This window comes from Melospiza melodia, chromosome 1 (assembly GCF_035770615.1).
Source record: "Melospiza melodia melodia isolate bMelMel2 chromosome 1, bMelMel2.pri, whole genome shotgun sequence".
In the NCBI taxonomy this organism is placed as follows: Eukaryota; Metazoa; Chordata; class Aves; order Passeriformes; family Passerellidae; genus Melospiza; species Melospiza melodia.
The window spans coordinates 160,410,898-160,431,055 of record NC_086194.1 but is presented as its reverse complement, the minus strand read 5'-3'; the positions used below and the strand labels follow the sequence as shown (position 1 = coordinate 160,431,055).

General features: G+C 40.8%; 1 protein-coding gene across 6 annotated transcripts in view; it reads right to left on the bottom strand.

Annotated features, from left to right (window-relative positions):
• COL14A1 (collagen type XIV alpha 1 chain) overlaps window positions 1–18,928 on the bottom strand; it is a 114,216-nt gene extending 95,288 nt beyond the window's left edge. For all 6 annotated transcript variants that reach the window (XR_010030198.1, XR_010030199.1, XM_063173464.1 and 3 more), the window contains exons 1-5: window positions 18,797–18,928; window positions 15,466–15,587; window positions 9,789–9,905; window positions 8,551–8,694; window positions 5,424–5,510 (exon numbers count right to left, since the gene is read on the bottom strand). Coding sequence is in view for 4 of the 6 variants with exons in the window: in XM_063173464.1 (XP_063029534.1) it covers window positions 5,424–5,510; window positions 8,551–8,694; window positions 9,789–9,905; window positions 15,466–15,553 (436 nt within the window). In the remaining 2 variants the exon portion in view is untranslated. The remainder of the gene's footprint in view (window positions 1–5,423; window positions 5,511–8,550; window positions 8,695–9,788; window positions 9,906–15,465; window positions 15,588–18,796) is intronic.
• Window positions 18,929–20,158: the final 1,230 nt, after the last annotated feature.

Below are 20,158 nucleotides of genomic sequence, written 5' to 3'. Positions count from 1 at the left end.
GGGTGTTTGTGGACAGGTTTGGCAGGAGGGAGGCTGCAGGAGGCCTCTGAAAAGAGGCCAAGTGTCCAGGGACAGATAGTGGCACTTATGGGAAAACATATTTAAGAAAGGAACAAAAATGCCCAGCAAAGAGTGAAGGAAAGTTAGAAATGGTGAGAAACAGCAGAGAGAAGCCCAAGGTCAGAGGACAGCGTGCTCCACTGCAGAGCAGATATTCTCTGCAGCCTGCAGATGACATACATGGAGAAGAAAGGTATGAGAAGAAAGGAATGGAAGAGGGAGACCACTACACCCTGATAACAATCTCTCAACACCCCTTTTACATCACTTGCTTCCTCTCTGTAGGGAATTGGACTGCGTGTAACTTGCAGTGATAACAAGGGAGGAGGAGAGGAGTCTGGGAGGAGGTCAAGCTGAGCCTGGGAAAATGGAAAGGAAAGCTGTTGTTTTAATGTTTGTCTCTTTTGTTTCCCACTACCCACATTAGCAAATTTTTTAACTGGCAATAAATTACGTAAATCTTCCCCCACTTGACTCTGTTTGCCTACCATGGTAACTGGTAAGCAGTTTCCCTGTCTTTATCTCAGCCTATGAACTCTTTCATTCCTGTTGTTCCTTTTTTCTCTCCCATCCTGCGGGGGAGAGGAATGAGCAAGCAGCTAGGTGGGAGTTTGGCTGCTAGCCTACACTAAGGCACCACACCTCTCAACTAAAAATCCCTAATCAAATCAACATGAATGCAGATAAAATTGGCCTCAGTGTTTTGTTGTTTATATTGAAATGGGTAGTTAAGCCCAATTCAGATACATGGAGAAATATTCTGCAGAAAAAGATATAGTCATATATTTGCCAGACAATATAGTCAAACCACTGATTCTCCCCTCCCCAAAGGGATTTGATTAGAGAATCAGTCATAGAAGCTCTCTGAGAAACTGTAAAACATCTGAGAAGGCACAGAATGTATTAACCCCTGTCACTGTACAGAAAAGAGCATTGTACATGAGGGAGCTGGAGAGGAGCCAGGGTACAAGCACTCAAATATCAGTGCGTGCTGAAAGAAGCTGCATCTGTGAGCTTTTTCTCAACAGACAGAAAGAGAAAAGGCTTCTGACATTATTAATATGAGTGTGCACAGCAGTGATAAATCACTAAGCTGAAAAATGACAGGTTCTCAAAAATATAGAAAGGAGATTCAAAAGTTGAAAGTGGTCATGCAGAAGAATTACAGAAAGTTTCTGGAAATCAAATATAAAGTGAACATTTGATGGAGGACTGCTAGACATTAAGCCTGACTTAATTTGGCACCATGACATTACTGGATATACACTGGAGCTTTGCTTGTGATAAGAGCACAATACAGCAGAAAAGTAGGGAATCTTTTTCAACTACTTGAATGAATAGTACAGAATAGATGGAAAATTTTAATCTAGGTTGCTGAAGCTGCTTCACTAGCAAGCCATACAAGCTGTTGACAGACTTTCATAAAGATAGAGGAAAATCCTAATAACAATTTAATTTAAGGACAGAAGAAGAAAGTAAATTTTGGAGTTCAGGAGAAGGCATTTAGAACTCCCAGCACTGCTCAGAGCCTTAGACAGTTAGTAATTAAATAATGGACAGTACTACATAAACAGTCCTCCCAACCACACATGAAAATAAAAGTGAAATGCTCTGGAACTACCTAGAATCATGAGTACAGGTATTTATATGTTGCATTTCATAGCCAAGACCTGGTTTCTAGGAGTAGAAAGGTTATAGTGAAATCTTTGTCCCATTGAAATGGAAAGAGAAATTTCTGGGGTTTATTGTGTGACCCTGAAGAAGGTAAATTAGCTAAGTATTTATCAACAACAAGTTCATACAATTATGTAGTGCCTTTCAGGAAAATCAGCAGGATACATGACTTATCATAATGCACAAACCAGAGCTTGTAACATTGAAAGAGTTCTTAATCTTTTTTCATACTCACTGACAAGTACATTGATGTGCTTTATTAGTTCTGCCCCTGAAAATGATTTTAGATTTTCTGGTTTACTAATGCCAGTAAGCATCATTCTGTAACAAGAGGTGCAGATTCTCACAGAAGGCACCTCTTTATATCAAAACTTGGCACTATTAACTGGGGCATTGTGCTCCTCCTTCACTCAAGAGAAGAACAGAAGCCACAACCACTGACAATAGTAGCCCGGACAATGGTTGTTTTCAATTTGTGTTATAGGCAAAGATTGCTCTTGTTCTCAGGTAAGATATTATTACATCTAACTCAACCTAGCTGTCAGCATAAAAGATTTTTAAAAGGTTATACAAACAGATTAATAACACTTTCAATAAGGTCACAGACAACACCAAGCCGGGCATGACTCTCCATCTGCTGGAGGGTAGGAGAGGGTAGGATCTAGATCCAGCCTGTGGCCCAAGGCCAGTGGTGTGAGGTTCAACAAGGCCAAGGGCTGGGTCCTGCACTTGGGTCAAAAACAACCCCAAGCAGCACTGCAGGCTGGGGAACTGTGGCTGGAAAGCTGCCCTTGGGAAAGGACCTGGGGGGGCTGGTCAGCAGTGACTGAACATGAGCCAGTGTGTGCTCAGGTGGCCAGGAAAGCCAATGGCATCCTGGCCTGGATCAGAAACAGTGTGATCAGCAGGACCAGGGCTGGGATTGTCTCCTAGTACATTGTCCCTGTACTTGGGAATGATGAGGACATCCCTCAAATGCTGCGTCCAGTTCTGGGCCTCTCACTACAAGAAGGACATTGAGGGGCTGGAGTGTGTCCAGAGAAGGGCAATGGAGCTGAGGAAGGGTATGGAGCGCAAGTCTGATGAGGAGAGCTGAGGGCGTTTAGCCTGGAGAAAAGGAGACTCAGGGGAGACTTTTGTCACTCTCTCCAACTCCCTGAAAGGAGGCTGCAGCCAGGTGGGGATCGGCCTCTTCTGCCACGTAACAGTGACAGGACAAAGAGAAGTGGCCTCATGTTAATCCAGGGGAGATTCAGATCGGATATTATGAAAAATTTTATGTTGAGAGAGGATAAACATTGGAACAGGCTGCCCAGGGAATTGGTGCCATCACCATCCATGGAAGCGTTCAACAACTGAATGGATGGCACTTCATGAGATGTTTTTGTGGACATGGTGGTACTAGGTCAAAATCAATGATGCACATTTTTTCCAACCCTAATGATTTTATGATTCTAATAATTTCTTCTGTAGTGTTAACTCCCAAGGTGTAGCCAACTTGACCAAAGATAAAAATACAGACACAGAATGTATCAGGGTTGCTATTAAATCCATCAAATTTAGCCATACACTAAATGGTTATGAAACCAATTAACTGCTGGCCTGAATTAATTTGGTTGTACTCAAATAATTTCCTGTCAAACATCTGCAGAGGATCAAGTTATTATTCATGGATTTGCTGTAAAATTTTGCACTTATTTATTTAATCCATTTCTTTCAGACTTTTCCTTATTTCTTTGATTCTATTTCAATTTGAGGTGGAACAGTCTTTATATATTAAACTAGGAAAGTTTTGATACCATTCCTTTCTGTATATCCATTCTGAATTCACTTCTACCCCAGCTACATATTTTTTGCTGATGCTGTTATTTTTGCCCAATGTTTTCACTTGGAATCTCACCCTACTCTTATTGAAGTCATTCAGTTGTAATCTTCATCACTTTGAATAATCATTATACTGTGCAAAGCAGAGAAATATGCAATAGTTAGACTAGAGGAAAAAGTTCTGTTACTGTACAACAATATATAGCTGAGTTGGAAATAGGGCTAAACAAATTCAAGAATTCATAAAAATTAGCATTTTATTTTTTTCTTTATGATCAGGTTTGCTGATCAAGAAGTTTCTAAATTTTACTTTAGTTTTAAATGTGCACCCCAGTTTTCTAGTAAAACCTGTTACAGTAAGTATAAGGCAATATCTTTCCAGAAGTGCTGGATGCAGATGTACTTAGTCCATTTACAAATTGCCCTGATACAACTGAAAAAATTCAGATGAGTAAAAAGTGGTGTAGGGATGAGGAAGGTGACTAAACTAATGACTTCAAAAGTAAACATGAATCCTAAAAGGGGAGAGACTGCAGACCCAAGCTCCTCTCGCCAATTGCAGTTTTGCCCTTACTCCATGAAAAAGCATAAATGCTCTCCTGCAGTCTGGCAGACACTTTCCTCTGTCTGTATTTAATCAACATTTTCCAAGTACAGACCCAGTTTTCCCTCCTTCAACTTTTATCAATTGTCCTTCATTAAGAAAGCAAATCACATTTTCCCTCTCAGTTCTGTAATTTCTTCCAGCTCAGTCTTCCTCCAGACATGATGTAGGAAAATCACCCATCCACTACCCTGTCATGCACTAGCAGGTACAACTTGTCTCTTTAGTGTGGCACACACTAGCTAATATTCTTCCAATGCACCCAATGGAATTCAAGGGTGCTTTGGTTTGAGAAATGCTGTATGGAAACAAACTTGCATAGTGTTAATAAATACAACATGACATAAAAATGTGGTAGGAATAAAAACCCACAAAAGAAAAATTTGTGTGGGCTTCAAGGAGCTTTGGGTGAGGTCTTCGACACTTTCATTACTGGAGACAGATTTATATGGAAGGGGAAAATGGGGTCCTTGAAACGGTCCAGTTTATTCACAGAGAGACTATTTAAGGTCATACCAAGCTCTTCTTGTTCTATATACCATAAATAACCACTGAAGGGAATAATTATTGTTGGGGTTACTTCATAAAGAAGATGCTATTTGAATTTTAAAATAACAGGAAATAGAGATGCATATTAGGCTTGAAATAGATTTTCATCCAAACTAGACAAACTTCTCATGGCAAACAGTATCACATTTCACCAGAAGACTGGCTCCTTGCAACAGGACAAAATTAACTCCATTTTTTTCCCCTCCCTCAAAATGTTTCAAATGTTTTCATATATACAACCTACACAAGGACAGACTTATCAAGTTATTATGTGACTAATTACACAATATTATTAATTTGGTGGGAATTAATACTGCCAGTCTGTCTGACAGCCAAGACAAGAAGTTGTTATTACGTGCACACACACCTGCATGATTCTTCTACTACTCAAAGTGCACCCAGTGGTGCAGCTTTTAATATTATCTAAAAGCAGCTTTTAATATTATCTAAAATTATTTAATATTTTTTATCTATTCATGATGACATTTAGGACTTTATAAAAAAGAGAAGCAAAACACAGAAATAAAAGCAATACCCCTGTAGCAACTCTCCAATATTTCTGAAAATACTGTTTCTTCCCCCTCTATTTAATTTAACCCTGGGAACCAGATTTAAAGTAATGACTTACAGAAAATCTCTACAGTGGCCAAGTTAAATAAAGAAGCTGATTATATTCAGAATATCACATAAGTCATATGTGTTATGATCTGACCTTCCGGAGCTGGTTTACTCGCATTTGTTTTTTCTGGATCCTTCACCTTGGATTTACTTGTGTCTTTTCTTCTTTCTATGTCTTTAACTGTAAAGTAAGGGGGAAAATCAATTAAACAAAAACAAGGCAGTTAGAAGCATGTAATTTTCTTCTTCCTGGTAAAGTAGCTGCACAGAGCATCTGAAGATATGTTTAGGTAATGAGTTACTGTTTCTGTGTTTTCCCTCCCTCCCTTTGCATTTATTATTTTCATGGCTCTTTCCCCATTCTATCATCATTAAAGCTCTCAAAACTGACTCTCTTCACACACGAGATTCCAAATAGTGACATCAGCACCTAAGCCCATGCAGACAAGATCCCACACTGGAAATACAGTCCAGCAAATTGGCAAAGCTAGCTGGGGAAAGTCCAGCATTGCAAAGTTTCCCTCCAAGTCAGTCAACACAAAAGCACACAAGCCAGCTGTTACACTGTCCTCTTTACAGAATCAGCTTAGATCACATGCCCAAATCTGTAGTCAGGGCACCAAATACTTCCAGGAGTGCAAGGCTGCTCCAGAGCTGAGGCTTTGACAGTTTCCCATTCCACAAGTGGGTGGGATACATCCCTTACTATATCTCCACTCTCTCACAACAGCCAAGCAGAACTCCATTTGATTAGCAATTCCTAACATTACATTAGTAGCCAGTAGTGCTCTACTAATGGTCTGAAAGATTCTGACAAAGTCACTGCTAAAGTCACATATTGGGAAGAAAAAACCCTTCCAGAATTTTCTTGGAATGCTCATTGGTATCCATACTCCAGCTGTCTGCAACAGCCAGGAAAAGCTTAAAACAACGAAGCTGAGAATATCTTCCACAGAAAAATAAAATTCTACTCCAATTACACTTCTTAGTTTATGTAAAATTGGATTATGACTGACATTCATCCAAGCAGGCACTGATCCTCAGCCAGGACCAAAGTCTCTCTGTGCTACATCTTTCAAAAAAACACTGTAAGGGCATGAAAGGAGGTTATCTGTCTCTTGACTATGTAAGAGAGACAGCGCAAATATTCTGTTGCACATTAGTGGAACCAAAGTCAAACGGACTTCAATAATCTACCCAATAGTACGTGGAATATCTGAATCAACCAGGAGTGTTCCAAGTTCCAATCCAAAATATAATCACAAGACTAAGTTCTAAGGAAGACAACGAGCTGACAAACATCTGAAGGTGATTTTCTCAGTATGACAACCCTTTGCAGAACCTACAGTGCTCACACTCCTAACAGAGGTGAGAACAAAAAAACTGAAACTTTGACTCCTCTCCTTCCTAAGATAACATGCGTGACTGTGTATCACCTCTGCCTTTAGCAAACAATTGTGTAACTGATTTAGGAGCAAATTCAAGTTCACAAGTTTGCTGAGGAGCCAGCTTTTACCAAGGCAGATCTTTGTTATTAGCTGAGTTACAGAATGCCACAACAGCACCAGGTCTTAGTCAGAAGTCTGTGTTTAATCCTTAACTGAACAAGACTGATTAAAACGAGAGGTGAAATACCAGAATAATATCGGCCAAAAAGGATGCTGCTGCTTATCCTTCTGGGAGCATTCCTTTGAAAAAAGCCCAAGAGCAAAGCCAACTAGCTGGCCTCCTCTAATGCTAGAGCTATTGAGGGGCAAGTCTCCAGAGGAAATGGTACAAAAGTCTGAAAATGTCCAAAGGAGGCAGGTCGGTCACATCCTGACAGATTTCTGGACTTGGGAACTGTCATAATTCCAACCACACAGGAAGACTCAAGACAGCAGTTTTACTCCAACATTTACACAGACAAAGATTTTATCTAGTACATGATCTTAGTTCATTAAACACTATGTATTAGAATAAGAATGCATCCCTCGCTATATAAAGAGAAATACTCTTTTACAATAAAATTTTATTGTAAGTTTGAGAATTCTTAGTACATCAGTTACAACTCCAGAGCATTAAAACCATACTTCCAATGCACTAAGCCAGAGTATTCTCAAAATTCTTTATATATTTGACCTTTTTTCATCTCAAGAATTAGTGGCCACATGTCAGACTACAAGGTTAAAAAATCCCTATAACACAGGAGAGCAAAAAAAGGATTTGTATATATGCTGTTTCTGCATTCTTTACTCATTAAAGGCATCATGCTTTTAAATGAAACTCCAGCCTTAAGTGCAGCAAAGAGAGTATACTAAATAGAACATAATCCCCATATCCCTAAATTGTGTTGCCAGCTCTACTTTTCCTAAATGCCATTTCAAAAACAGCTACACCTAATATTATAGAATTTGCTGTTGCCTTCTGTAGGCTTCTTTTTAATGCTAAAGTAATCTGTGGTTTTGTGGGTTTCCTAACCAGGACAGAGCTTAAGGTAGTAAATACACAGTTGTAGTGGTGAAAAGCTAAAAGGACTTGGATACATGCCACATCAAGTACTCAGCATATTTTATCTTGTGCTGGTTTTAAGAGAAAGGTAGCTTGGCAAAGACAGTGAGGAAAATGTAGCATCAGAGAATTCATTAGGCTTTCAACTATACTGCACTGCCACATTATTAACCAAATCTCCACTAAGCATATTTAAAACATTTAACATGAAGATCAAGATAAATCAGATAAGATGTGTATATACCACTATGATATAGATAGTAAAAGCATGTCTTGATCATATAAAAAATTAAGTTTGTAAACATATTTGACAGGTGAAGACGATTAAGAAATCAGTCTTTCATACTACTGAACTAGCATCTATTAGCCAGTTGGAACAGCTATAACACTGTTTTAATAAAAAGGAAATTTTTAAAGTATCAGAATATAGCACTTTATTTCTACTCATTGAAGATTCTTTCCATGAAATACCAGCTAATTTCCTAATGAAACAAGGAAGAAAGGGATGTCAATCCAATGGAAACAAAGACCCCAATGCAAGAACATGCAATGCAATTAATTCATGCCTCCACCTATTCTTACACCAGTTAAAATACAAGGATTTGATTTTCCTTCCACCACAAAAAACCCTGTTTTTCCATCATTCCACTTTGTGTAAGACTTGTTACCATTTCAGAAGTTGCATTAAATATCTGATACATTCTGTATGTCAGCCATAGAGAGACACTTACTTCTGAACTGGCCTTGTGCTGGCTTACTCTCCTTGTCTTCACTGAATGCAATGATCTGAAGGGCATAATTTTGATCTGGAATGAGACCTTGAATAATTGCTTTGGTTGCAGTATTTTGAAGAATTAATTGATTTGTTTTTCCACCTATAGGAGAAAAGACAAAAACCAACAAATACATAACTTTGTTTGCTTTTCTTATAGTACAGTAAATGTAATGACTTAAAAATACCTCAAGCTCTACCATGACTTAAGCATTCCCACTTTACCCAGTTTTGGACTATCCATACAGCCAGGCCAGAGAACATCCCAGAAAAGCAACAAAATAGGCAGTCTAACCAGTTTTCTTAAACACAAAGGCTCTTAAGATCAGCATTTATATCTAGGCCTCATGAAACAGCCATGGTGTCCAGCAAAATCATTAAGAAAAAGAGAAACAATTTACAAAATCTGCCAAGTTTGGTAACATCATACCAACAGGCTTTCCCTCTGTGATTGGTTGCCAGTTCGGACCCTGCCATACCCACATCACCTCTGAATACTTGCTTTGCCAACTTTCTTTGTGCTAGGAAACTGTCATGTATAAATACAAATATTGAACAAATAAATACTTGTTATTGAACAGGTAAATATAAATATTTATATGTCCGTTTACATATTAAGATTGCATGACAATATATATAAAAAGATGTATTTTAACCATATTTTAAAACAGTTTCTGTTCTAAATTTAATTTTAAATGTAGAGATGTAGGACCTTTATAGCTCTATACATCCACTTGGTATCTGCCTTTCCAAGTCTTCATTCAAAAAACTTTTAAAGATTACTTGTTTTCTTAGTTCTTTTCCTGACAGCTCACTAAGGGATAAAGGACAAGGAGATCCACCTTGAAGGCTGACTAAATTAGGATTCCAATACTTTCCACTGAACAATTCCTAGAATTCCTTACACCCCACTGGAAGAAAGGTAGAGACAGATGATCAATGACAATTCCCAAAGACTACACATGAAGCATAACAAGCATTGACCCACCTCTGCTACCTCAAGCACTTGATTCCCATTTTCTGTGCCTGACCACCCTCTAGTGAAATCAATCTCTCTTCTGTTGACCAGCCAGTACTCCATTACCCAAAGCTTGCTCACAATTTCTTCACTGTGAAGGATGACACTAAACAATGAAAACCTTTTATGCTTTGAGAACACAGTTTTTTCACCTCAAAAGAGAACATAGAGACTTTTACCTGAACTTGGAGTGACAAGAAGTTTATATCCAGTGAATTGCCCTTTGGGGGCTTTCCAAGAGATCTGTACACTGTCAGGACCCACTACATTATATCTTAGTCGTGTTGGTGGGGACACTGAAAATTTGGAAAGAAAACAACATTTTAAATTCAAATAAAGACTAACTAATTTTAAACAAAAATAGACACATATAGGAAGACAACACAAAATTTTAATGGTAAAGGATGCAAGTTATTTAAAATGTCACATACATCAGTTTATTAGTTTGTAAAATGACATCCCCAAGTGTACTACTTCCCTCAGACAGACCTTTTATGTCTTTACAAAACAAACTAAACAACCTAACAGCAGTGGACAGAAAGACAAAAAGTGTTAGATGTTAAGACACTAGTTTAGCAGGCAAAGCTGGTAATAAAAATGCTCTTTGTTAATATATGGGAATTAAAATTGCTCTCTTGCTTACACTGACAATATGCATAACCTACACTCCTTTACCTCTCATTATTGTGGGCATTTCCCCACATTTAATGTCACCCAGGGCCAAATTTTCAAATCCTTGTGAGGAGAGAATAACCAAGAGAAAAGACAGGTGTGCACAAGGCAAAGGGAACATCAGCTGCCCAATTTGGAAACCTGGCTGAAGCAGCACAAAGCTTTGCAGCTGCAAACACTGCTTCAGTCTCATCAAGACTAGCAGGCATGCACAGGCCAGTCAAGACTTAGGGGCAATCTGGATGGTAAGTAAAATTTGGCTTCTATTTATATTGTGATGACACCCAGGATTCAAACTGAAGCAGCAGGTGAAATGAAGAAAAGCATGAAATGACTGAAAAAGAGGCAAATATCAATGAAGCAACGCACATAAGAACAAATGGAGAAACTGCCCCATGTTGTTGCCAGACTATTAGCAACTTTGTGTCTCTGCACATAAATGAGTTTTTCACAGGTTTACATCCCACTGCTCAGTCAAGCTCCACTGATGCTGGACCACACTCTACAAAACCTTTCCACTCTGCTTTGGGGAGGCACGTCCCCTTTTCACTGAAGAGCTGCAGCAGAGCACCTGGCAGGGCAGCCTGGCTGTCAACAATGGGAAATCTTCATACAGTCGAATAGAATTTGGCTCACAGAAAACAAACTGATCTACAGGGAAAGGCAGCCAGGGAAGCTATTTACAGGCTGAATGACAGAAGGGCTACAAAACCTTTAACACCTCCAACCTTATTCCTCCTCTTCCCATTGTCTCCACAGTGCCCTGAACAGTCTCCATCATTTTCCAAACCCTTGGTGCCTTTGCCACTACATCTTAAAGTTTCTGTTAGTAAGTCTAAGAAATCAGGGAAATTAATCTGAAGCAGGCAAGTGGCAATTTCTTTTCCCCAGGGCTAAATTGCTCTTAATTGACTAGGCTCACGCCCACAGTTTGTTGGTCCTTTAGATAAAATAAACCAACAGTATCATGATATGTCTGAGATTTAGGGATTACAGCACATGGAGTGTCTGAGTCAACAGGCAGAATGTGCTGGCCAACAATTTCTGGCCTCTCCATTTGACCTGCTACAGCCAATGCAGCTCTGGCACCAGTAGCAGCCAAAGACCTGTCCTGAACCAATAACTTTTTCCTACATGCTACTTTTTCCAGGAGCTTGGGGGAAGAAAGAAAGAAAGAAAAAGGCATGCTGTAGTTTTTTGAGATTTGGGGGTGCATGTTTTTCCAGGTCATCCACTATTAAATACATTTTGGATCTTAGAAGTAAGAATTTGGAGGTTCAATGCAAAGGATACATTCCCTTGCATCCAGTCTCTCATTCCCTAAGCGGCAGTTTTGTCAGACCAAGGGCAGGTTGTGCAGTTCTCCTCCTTGAGGCACTTGACACCAGAACAGAAAAGTACATAAGTACCAAGAAGAGCTTATCAACACCTGTGCATTCTCAAAGACCTCAGAGAACAAGCTCAAGAAGAGAAGCAAGGGGACAGAAACAGCAAGGAGCACATGAGCTCCTCACACTCAAAGCTGCTCTGATTGGCAGCACTGGGCTCACACCCAACCCAAGCATTTCCTTAGTTGCTGGGCTCAATCTTGTCAGACCTCATCTTCAGTTCTGCCTGTCACCTCCCCGAAGTTTAGAAAGAAAGAGGCTGCGAGCAAGATTGTGTGCAGGAATCACTGCAAATACAACATCAGTTCTTTGAAAATTTGGCCCCGATATTGCAAAATGTTTTGCTAGGCAGGTTTCTGCAAGAATATTCAGCATGCTATAATTGTAAAAACATGACAGAGACTATGGCAAAAAGTTTTCAAAGCCAAGCAGACTGTAATTATGGATTACAGTGTTTAATTCATTCTCAAGATTCATTGTGTCTTTAAGCTATACATAAATCACAATAAATTGGGGCTGAATGAACATGAGTGACAAATCATACCTAGAAGTTTGCAAAAATACAATTCCTTTTATTATTTTGCCTCAGGAATAGAAAATAAAATTTTAAATAATGGCTGCATGCAAGCGTGAAAATGCTGCAGATTTTACTGGGATTAAGTGGTAAATTCATATGGGGATTAAGAAGCAGAGCAGAGAGCAACAAAGTAACATCAAAGATTGACCAAAAAACCCCAATCATGTCTTAGAATTTCAGAGCTCACTTTGTCTGCCATCTTCCTTTCCCATCATTTCTTTCCATCCTGCTTTCAGCTTGGCTATTTATGAAAGCATCTTCTAACAAAGAAGCATAGTTCCGGCCTAACTGCTATTAGCCATCACCAAAACAGGTAAATGTATGAGCCCATAAAAAACAATCACAGACCTTACAAGCAAAGAAGGACACAATCACCAGTTTTTCTGTATACTACAGAGTTACAATGTGAAAGACTAGAAAAGGGGTGCCAGAATAGTCTTTACATAACTGGTCAATTTTCACTGGGTTGTTTTTGTATTAAAGGCAGCAGTGCAGTGGAAGGAACATTCCCACACAGCAATAACCCATAAGAAAGAAAATAATTATTCAGTAGGCAGATAATCAACTGTGTCTTAGTTGTGCAAAGACTAATGTTCTGGCATAGAAAAGTACATATAGCTAAGGAAGTTAAAAATCTAGCACTCAAACAGACAACAAAATATTGATGGGAATTACTACTCATTCACCAACCTGAAGAGGATATCTTTATTTCTTTGAGTCTTTATTGTCTGTGGAACAAAATCTCACTTCTTGCAGAAAGGGAAAAAAATCAATCCAAGCTGAGTCAGTTAACTGATAAAAAATCAGTAGCTAGATCTCGTTAAGTGGTTTTACAGGAATGCAAAAGAGAATGGCTGTCAGCAACATTAGAGCAGTCACCCAAAAGAAAACTGACAAGTTCAAGGTTTTGGTTTATGCCACCAGGTAAATTAGCACTCCAAACACATAACTCTTTCAGACAACTAGGGAAGGAATGTTTTCAACTCTTACTGGAAAGGAAAAATACAATAAATTGCTTATGGACAATTCTCCAAAACATCCAATAGTCTAAGTTTGGATACTAACTAAATATTGTGGCTTTCTATTTACTGTTGTCATAAGAATTGAATAAGGTAATATGCACTGCAGATACTTAGCAATTACAGTAGTAACACATGAAAATTATTGCTACACAAAGAAAATCCATCTTTAAATAGAGAAAAACACTCAAACTAGTTACTTTATGGATAAATGAGAAATTCTCAACTGGTTTTCTTGCCCAGCACTAATCATGTACTATATAAGAACATAAGTAGACAAAATGTGTTATTTATACACTAAATTGAATGGGGAAGAAACAGCAGAGCTGAAAAAATAATTGTTGTTGAGTCAAAACCAAACAGTGCTATGTGACACAGTGAGATACAACCACATAGCTCCTCTGAAGGGATAATTTGTAGCTTCAGGCACTTTGGCTTCAGTCTCAAACATATTCTCCTTTCCAAGAAGTCACATTACACACCTTTACCTGAGCATCTTTGCCAAAGGAAGGAAACACAAGCTGGAACAAATGCCAGCTCTTCCTACTTGTTGGCAGAGTGTACAGTTGATTAAAACAGATAAACAAATGGTATAAAATTGTAAATAGTTTGCCAGCTGCATGAAGAGCTTACTTCAAGAGGTGGCAAACTTGACAAAAAGAATTTGAGAAACACCTTATTACTTTTAGTATACCAAGAGATTTTTTTCTGGGAACATGGAATAGAGACTTCATATCACCTAACTCAAAAGAATAACAGTCGTGTTGGGCTAAGGCAATGGTCTACTTAGCTTAATATCACACTGCTGACAGCATTCCATAGCTGATGCTTGCTGAAAGAGTCTAAGAACAAGGCAAGTATTGTTCTTTATTCCAAGTACACCAACTCTAGCTTCTGTTAGGGTGAATACTGTGGAAAAAAAAAATCCCTGACCTTCATTTCATTGTATTGGTATTAAAGGGAGAACACTCTCCGACTATAACTGATGGAATCAAAGGTTTTTAAAAGTGGAGAAGAATATAGTTTTCCAAGACCAAGGAATTTTGCAAAATTTTCTGGAGGTGGATCTCAAACCCCAGACCTGTTTTGCAAATCTTAACCATATGTATTAGGACTGAAAAACAGAGAAAAGACTAACCATATGCTTTGCTTTATTGGCTCATTAAGTCACAAACATTCTGGAACTAATTTCTGACCAGAATGATGCACTGAACATTGGGAACATACATTTGTTGATTCACCTCGCATCGCCGACATCATACATTACAGCTTACACGTGTCCCTCAGTTCTGGGAGAGGTTTGTAAAATGCTCACAGATTTCCAAACATCCAAGAGTGCATCCTTCCCCAGCACTCGAGTGCCACGCAGACTGGATAACACTGCTAGCTGCATTGTCAGGATTTTGAAAGCCTCACGTTGCCAATAGTTTCCAAATGTCCTCATGAATAATACATTACACAAATCACTTTAAAAGACCCCAGGATCCAATTCTGCTCCTGGTTATGCCCATGCAATCTCATATCAAAGGGATTACATAAAACTAAAGTTGAGAGAAATGCCTTTCTTTAGAAATCATAAAAACTCATTGGTATTCTTCCTCCCTCCTTCCCCAAGCAATAGGATACATTTTCTCTAGCAGTCAAGTCACTGTCAATACAATCCAACAAGTATGTAACAATCCCAGCAGTATCCTTTAATATTCACAAAGGAGATTTGCATTTTAAAAACTGCAGAAGTAGTCTGTGACATTTAACAGATCTGTGCAATATGGAATGATATAAGCACTACAACAGCTACTGTTCCAAAACATACATATTCCATACAAGATAAAAAACATGCATATTCCATGCAAGCTTTACATCACAGCTGATCCTTCAAACTTGCTTGATTACATAGATGACAATAAGAGCAATTTCTGTTAAGTACTTTCATGTAAATAGGAGTAAAAACGTGTATAATCTTGAGACACATGATTTTGCACAAATATTTATGCTATTTGAGATACTAGGTTCAAAGAGCACACATGAAGATGTAATTCTACTCCCACCTGCTCCCTGAGCTCAGCAGCAAAATTCTTGCTTCATTTCAGTATTATTGGATTCACATCCTATTAAGCAGGAAGTAACACTTGCATTTGGAATAAAAAGTCTATTTCTGCACATCAGAGTGAAAAACTCCATCTTCTTGTTTGTGACTCACCTTGACCCTGGACGTCACTGATGAAAAAAGGTGTGACAGCTAAGAAAGCCAAGAGAAAACAGCTCTGTATCTTGTATCGACACAGCATCTTCCTCCCCTCAATACACACAGTATCAGCAGGTCTGAAAACACATGGAACAAAAAGACTTACTAAACAGGAAAAGAGAAACCATCCACTTTAATGAAAATTGTGGGGAAAATCTGGATTTGATTAAAACAAGCAAACAAAACAAACAAACAACAAGGAATTTACCACAGACATCAGTGGAGATAAATTTTCCTGGCAGCAGTTTTATGACCAAAGCACATTTTACCTGAAAGGGACAAAGAACCTCACTTGGGCTACGCAACAGTTTGGAAAACTTGGCCCACATAAAAAGGAACTGTAAATTCTTTGCTGATCAGACACAAGCATTGGAAAAAGAGTAAGCTATAGATAATAACAAAGTACAACATGTACTTCTACACAATCCAGTTTTGTAAGAACCTTATCAAGGTATCTGTGGCAAAGAATTCTGAAGCTTTTTTTAAAAGGCATAACTTTGTTCTGAAGGAACTCACATCCTCTTCCCATTGTCCATTTTCCTTTTTCTACTTTATTCAGCTTATCCTGTGCTTTCTGTTGTAGTGTCTGCACCTACAGTCATGGTCAAAACCATTTACACTAACTTGACCAGTTAGGAGAAATCAACACTTTAGAATGCAGTAGTATATGAACACTAAAGGTAGTCCTAGGTGAACTAGCTGGGTTACAGGAAACAATTCTGGCTCCAAAGAGCAAGTTTCAGAATGAGCAATTTACCTGACCACAGAAGTTACCTTAAAAACAGTACCAATCTCAAGATACAGCCTAGCACCATACTTATAAAGATTTCTCTTTCACTCAACTTGACTGCACTAGTTTTAGTCAATTTTCTGGGCCAAGAAGACAATTTTTTGCTGTCCTCACCTGTTAAAATTCTACAGGATAAACAAATTAAGATAATTAATAGTCGATTTCTTGCAGGCAGCAAAGAGAATTTGAAGGTTTACCTGGGTAAATTTTGGTTTATGTATTTCTGTTTTGTAGGTTTCTCACATTTACCTCCTCTGTCATTTTCTTGAATAGTCCTGACATACCATCACTGTATTTGCCTTACATGTTTTCCTTGTCTTGAAGGCACATGGCAAGTGGTTCATCCACTATCTAATATAAAACCAGACTGAAATACCTCAATCATTATTAAACAGAAGAGGATAAGACCTACATCCTCTTCTCCCTCTGAGCATTTGCAACCTGCTATAGCTGTACCAGTAGGACAACTATAGTCCTATAGTTGGTAGGTCTACTGTCACAAAACCAGTCACGAATGCTTGATACAACTTCTAGAAATATATACATTATAAATTCCATCTCCAAAGGAGGTTATCGGTTTTAACCATACTATCAACAAATTTCACATTACTTAAACATATATTTTAAATCCATTTCTCATAGTATAAATCTCTCAAGACAGAGGAAAATACCTAGAACCCACATCAAAGATGTGCACCAAGAACTTATATATTGCTATGCAGAGTTCTTAGACCCATCCTCCAGACAGAATTCAGAAACCTGTGCAAAGTTCCCAGGTTTCCTACTACACGAACCAAAGTGTCAAACACCCAAGGACCAGAGTCAGCAGACAGCTGCCTAATGACAGGCAATAGGAAGACCCAAGAGTATCTCAAAACAGGCTGAAATCCATCTCTTGTGTATCTCATGTTGTGTACTGATGCCTCTCACTCAGGAATACAATCTGGATCAAGTAAACACAGACTCTCCAAGCAACTTATTCTTCCAGGCAGTTACCACTGATGATGTGTGGATTGCCTCCCATAATAACCCAGACATTAAAATATTCACTCACAGGGGTGGCTGAATTCCCCATCTGCTACATTTAATATAAACCTTCCTCCAAAGCAAGAGCTATAAATACTAACTGACCGATAATCCTGTGTTAGAAACATTGTCTACTGCTGCTTTAATAGAAAAGCCAGAGAAATGAGATTTATTGGAATAGACATAACTGGTGCTGGATCAACTACACACAAGTTCATCTCTGCAATGATCCGAACGTCAGGGTTCACTTAACCAGGAAAGGAAACCCACGTCTGCAGCCACCTTGCGGCTGACATTGTGTGGTACTAAAAACAAATATCGTATTCCTTCTGGTCTTTATGTATTTCACCTTTTAGTAAGTATGTGGTAAATGAGTTATCTGCCAGACTAGCGCTAGGATAGACACCAAGCAAGCCAAGAACCCTGCCATGAGGTGAGCCCCGCTCCTCGGAGCATCTCTCCCAGCTGGGCTCCAGGATTCCTGGCACGGACATGGCCACAGGGCACCTTCTCCTGAGGGAAGGACGTACCCTCTAGAGCAGGGGGACAAACGCGGCACACACCTTCGTGCTGGGCCCTGCCCCGGCTCCGCGCACCCAGCCCAGGGGAGGAGGCTGAGCGCAGCCCCCAGGACGGGCAGGTCACTCGGGGTTTGCCCTGTCTCGGTGTCTCGTTGCGGAGCAGCGCTCACGTTCGACGTCCCGCTGGGCCAAGCCGGAGTTCGACCAGCCCCGGCCCCGCAGAGGGAGGCGGCGGAGGGCACCGGGACCGCGCTCTCCCGCTCGCCTCTCCACAGCCCCGCAGCGTGGGGCCCGGGGGCCGCGGCTCACAGGCTCCGCTCCCGACTCCCGACTCCTCTCGGGGGCTCCCCACCAGCAGCACCCCGCCGTGTGAAAGCGAGAGCCCCCGCCCCGGGCTAAGGGAGGGACCGCGGGGAGCTCGCTGCCTCCGCCGAGCTGAGGCGGGGAACGGAGCCCGTGAGCGCCAGGGGCTGCCGGCAGCGAGCGGGGACCAGGCGGGGACGCGCTCGCCAGCCCGGGCAGCTCCGCACAGAAAGCGCCGTGCGGGGCCGGGGCGGAGCGACTGCCGCGACACCGCGCGGCGCGGAGCGAGGGAGCGAGGGAGGGAGGCAGGGAGGAGGCAGCCGCGGCGGGACCCGGGCTGCAGCCAGGGTCTCTGCCACAGCAACAGTGAGACTGATGGGGTTATAATTACTATCAGCCATCAAAGTAAGGCCTTTGCAGGGGGTTTCCTAAAGTGGTTTCCTAAAGGGGTTTTCCCGTCCGAGCCTGAGCTCGCCCCCTTCCATTTCTCCATCTCCTCCTCCCTCGCCCATCCTCCCTCCGGCGCTCCCGTCCTGCCGCCCCGGAGGTGTCCGGGCAGGTTGATGGGAAGCTCTGCGGTCCTGCCTGTACCCCCCGCGCGCCTGGCCCCTGCCGTGGAGGGGGACGAAGCGCAGCGCACACCGACCTGTGCGGGCATCAGCCGGGGAGCGGCCGGCGGGGAGCGGCCGCTCCTTTTCACGCGTGGCTGAGGGCGCTGAGCCGGCTGCGGGAGAGCCGCTTCCCTCCACGCTGGCCGCTCCGCATCTGATAAGGCGAAAGGGGAGAGAAAGGAGGCGGGCAATTATAAAGCAGAAGGTGGAAAGAAGGGGGGAGGGAAGAGGCACAGGCGATGCCTGAGATCCCACCCTCCGCCCCCGAGCCCGATCCCCGCGGCGGGGGCGCGGCCAGGTGCGCGGGAGGCAGGGCCGGGGAGCGCGGGCAGCGTTCCACGGGCAGGTGCTGGGCTTGCCAGTGCCCTCGGTATTCTGGGTTTGCTATCTGTTAACTCATTTTCCTCTCTCCAAAGTTCCTTATTCACTTAGTTTATAAATTATTTCGAAGCTGCCTCCTTTGCAGTACGGCTTGGAATGCAAGTGTTCCCCACGCCAGCTATTGAGATGTGTGGATTAGTGACTCATTGGGGAAATATTTATATAAAAGTGTTCCAACACTTTTCTGGCTTAGTATAAACCTTGATTAAAAGTGTTGTAGTACATACCTACATTTTTTGCCATATGGATACACACTGCAATAGTACGTGGAATTGCAGAATCTATATTCTATACTTCCATAGAAATATAAGTTGCTCTGCGGTATATCCTACTGAATTTACAATTGAAGCTACTATTCACAAAGTCTGTAAGTCCTGAGAATTTAAGAGGTGAATGAAAATATTCATTACAACATGCCTGGTCATCTGTATAAAATTACAAATGAAATCACTGAAGAAGTTAAGAATCAGTCACAGGTGATACAGAGATACTTTCTTAATGTAAGTAGGGGCCCCTTCTAGGGAAGGAGAAGGCAGTGAGTCACAGGGAGATGACTGTGACTAAGTGTAAAGCAGGACCTTCTGTTGCTGAGGATTCCCAGTCCTGCAGATTCTTGTCCAAATTCATAGTGCATGGATGTCTTTCCAGTTAAACTGCAGAAGTGTTTGAGCTTTAAAGGAACTCTTTAAGTTTAATTATTTTCTATAGCAAAGGTTCAAAAGCATTCCTAGATCTAAAATGCATCTATGAGATTCCTAGATTTTGGTACCTGCAGTTATTCTACTTCACTGCCACCTGTGTGCAACAGCCAACACACATACCAGTCAAGAAGAGCAGCTTGCAAGAAAAAAATTCCTCTGAAAGAAAAAGGTGTTCAGGTTATTGATGTTAAATACGGTACAGTTTGTACCTCTTTCCGTCTCTAAATTATGTATTTAGCTAAAAAGTAATAAATTTATGTATTTAGCTAAACAGTAATAGCCAGAAGAACAACAAACTGCTCATAGAATCATAGA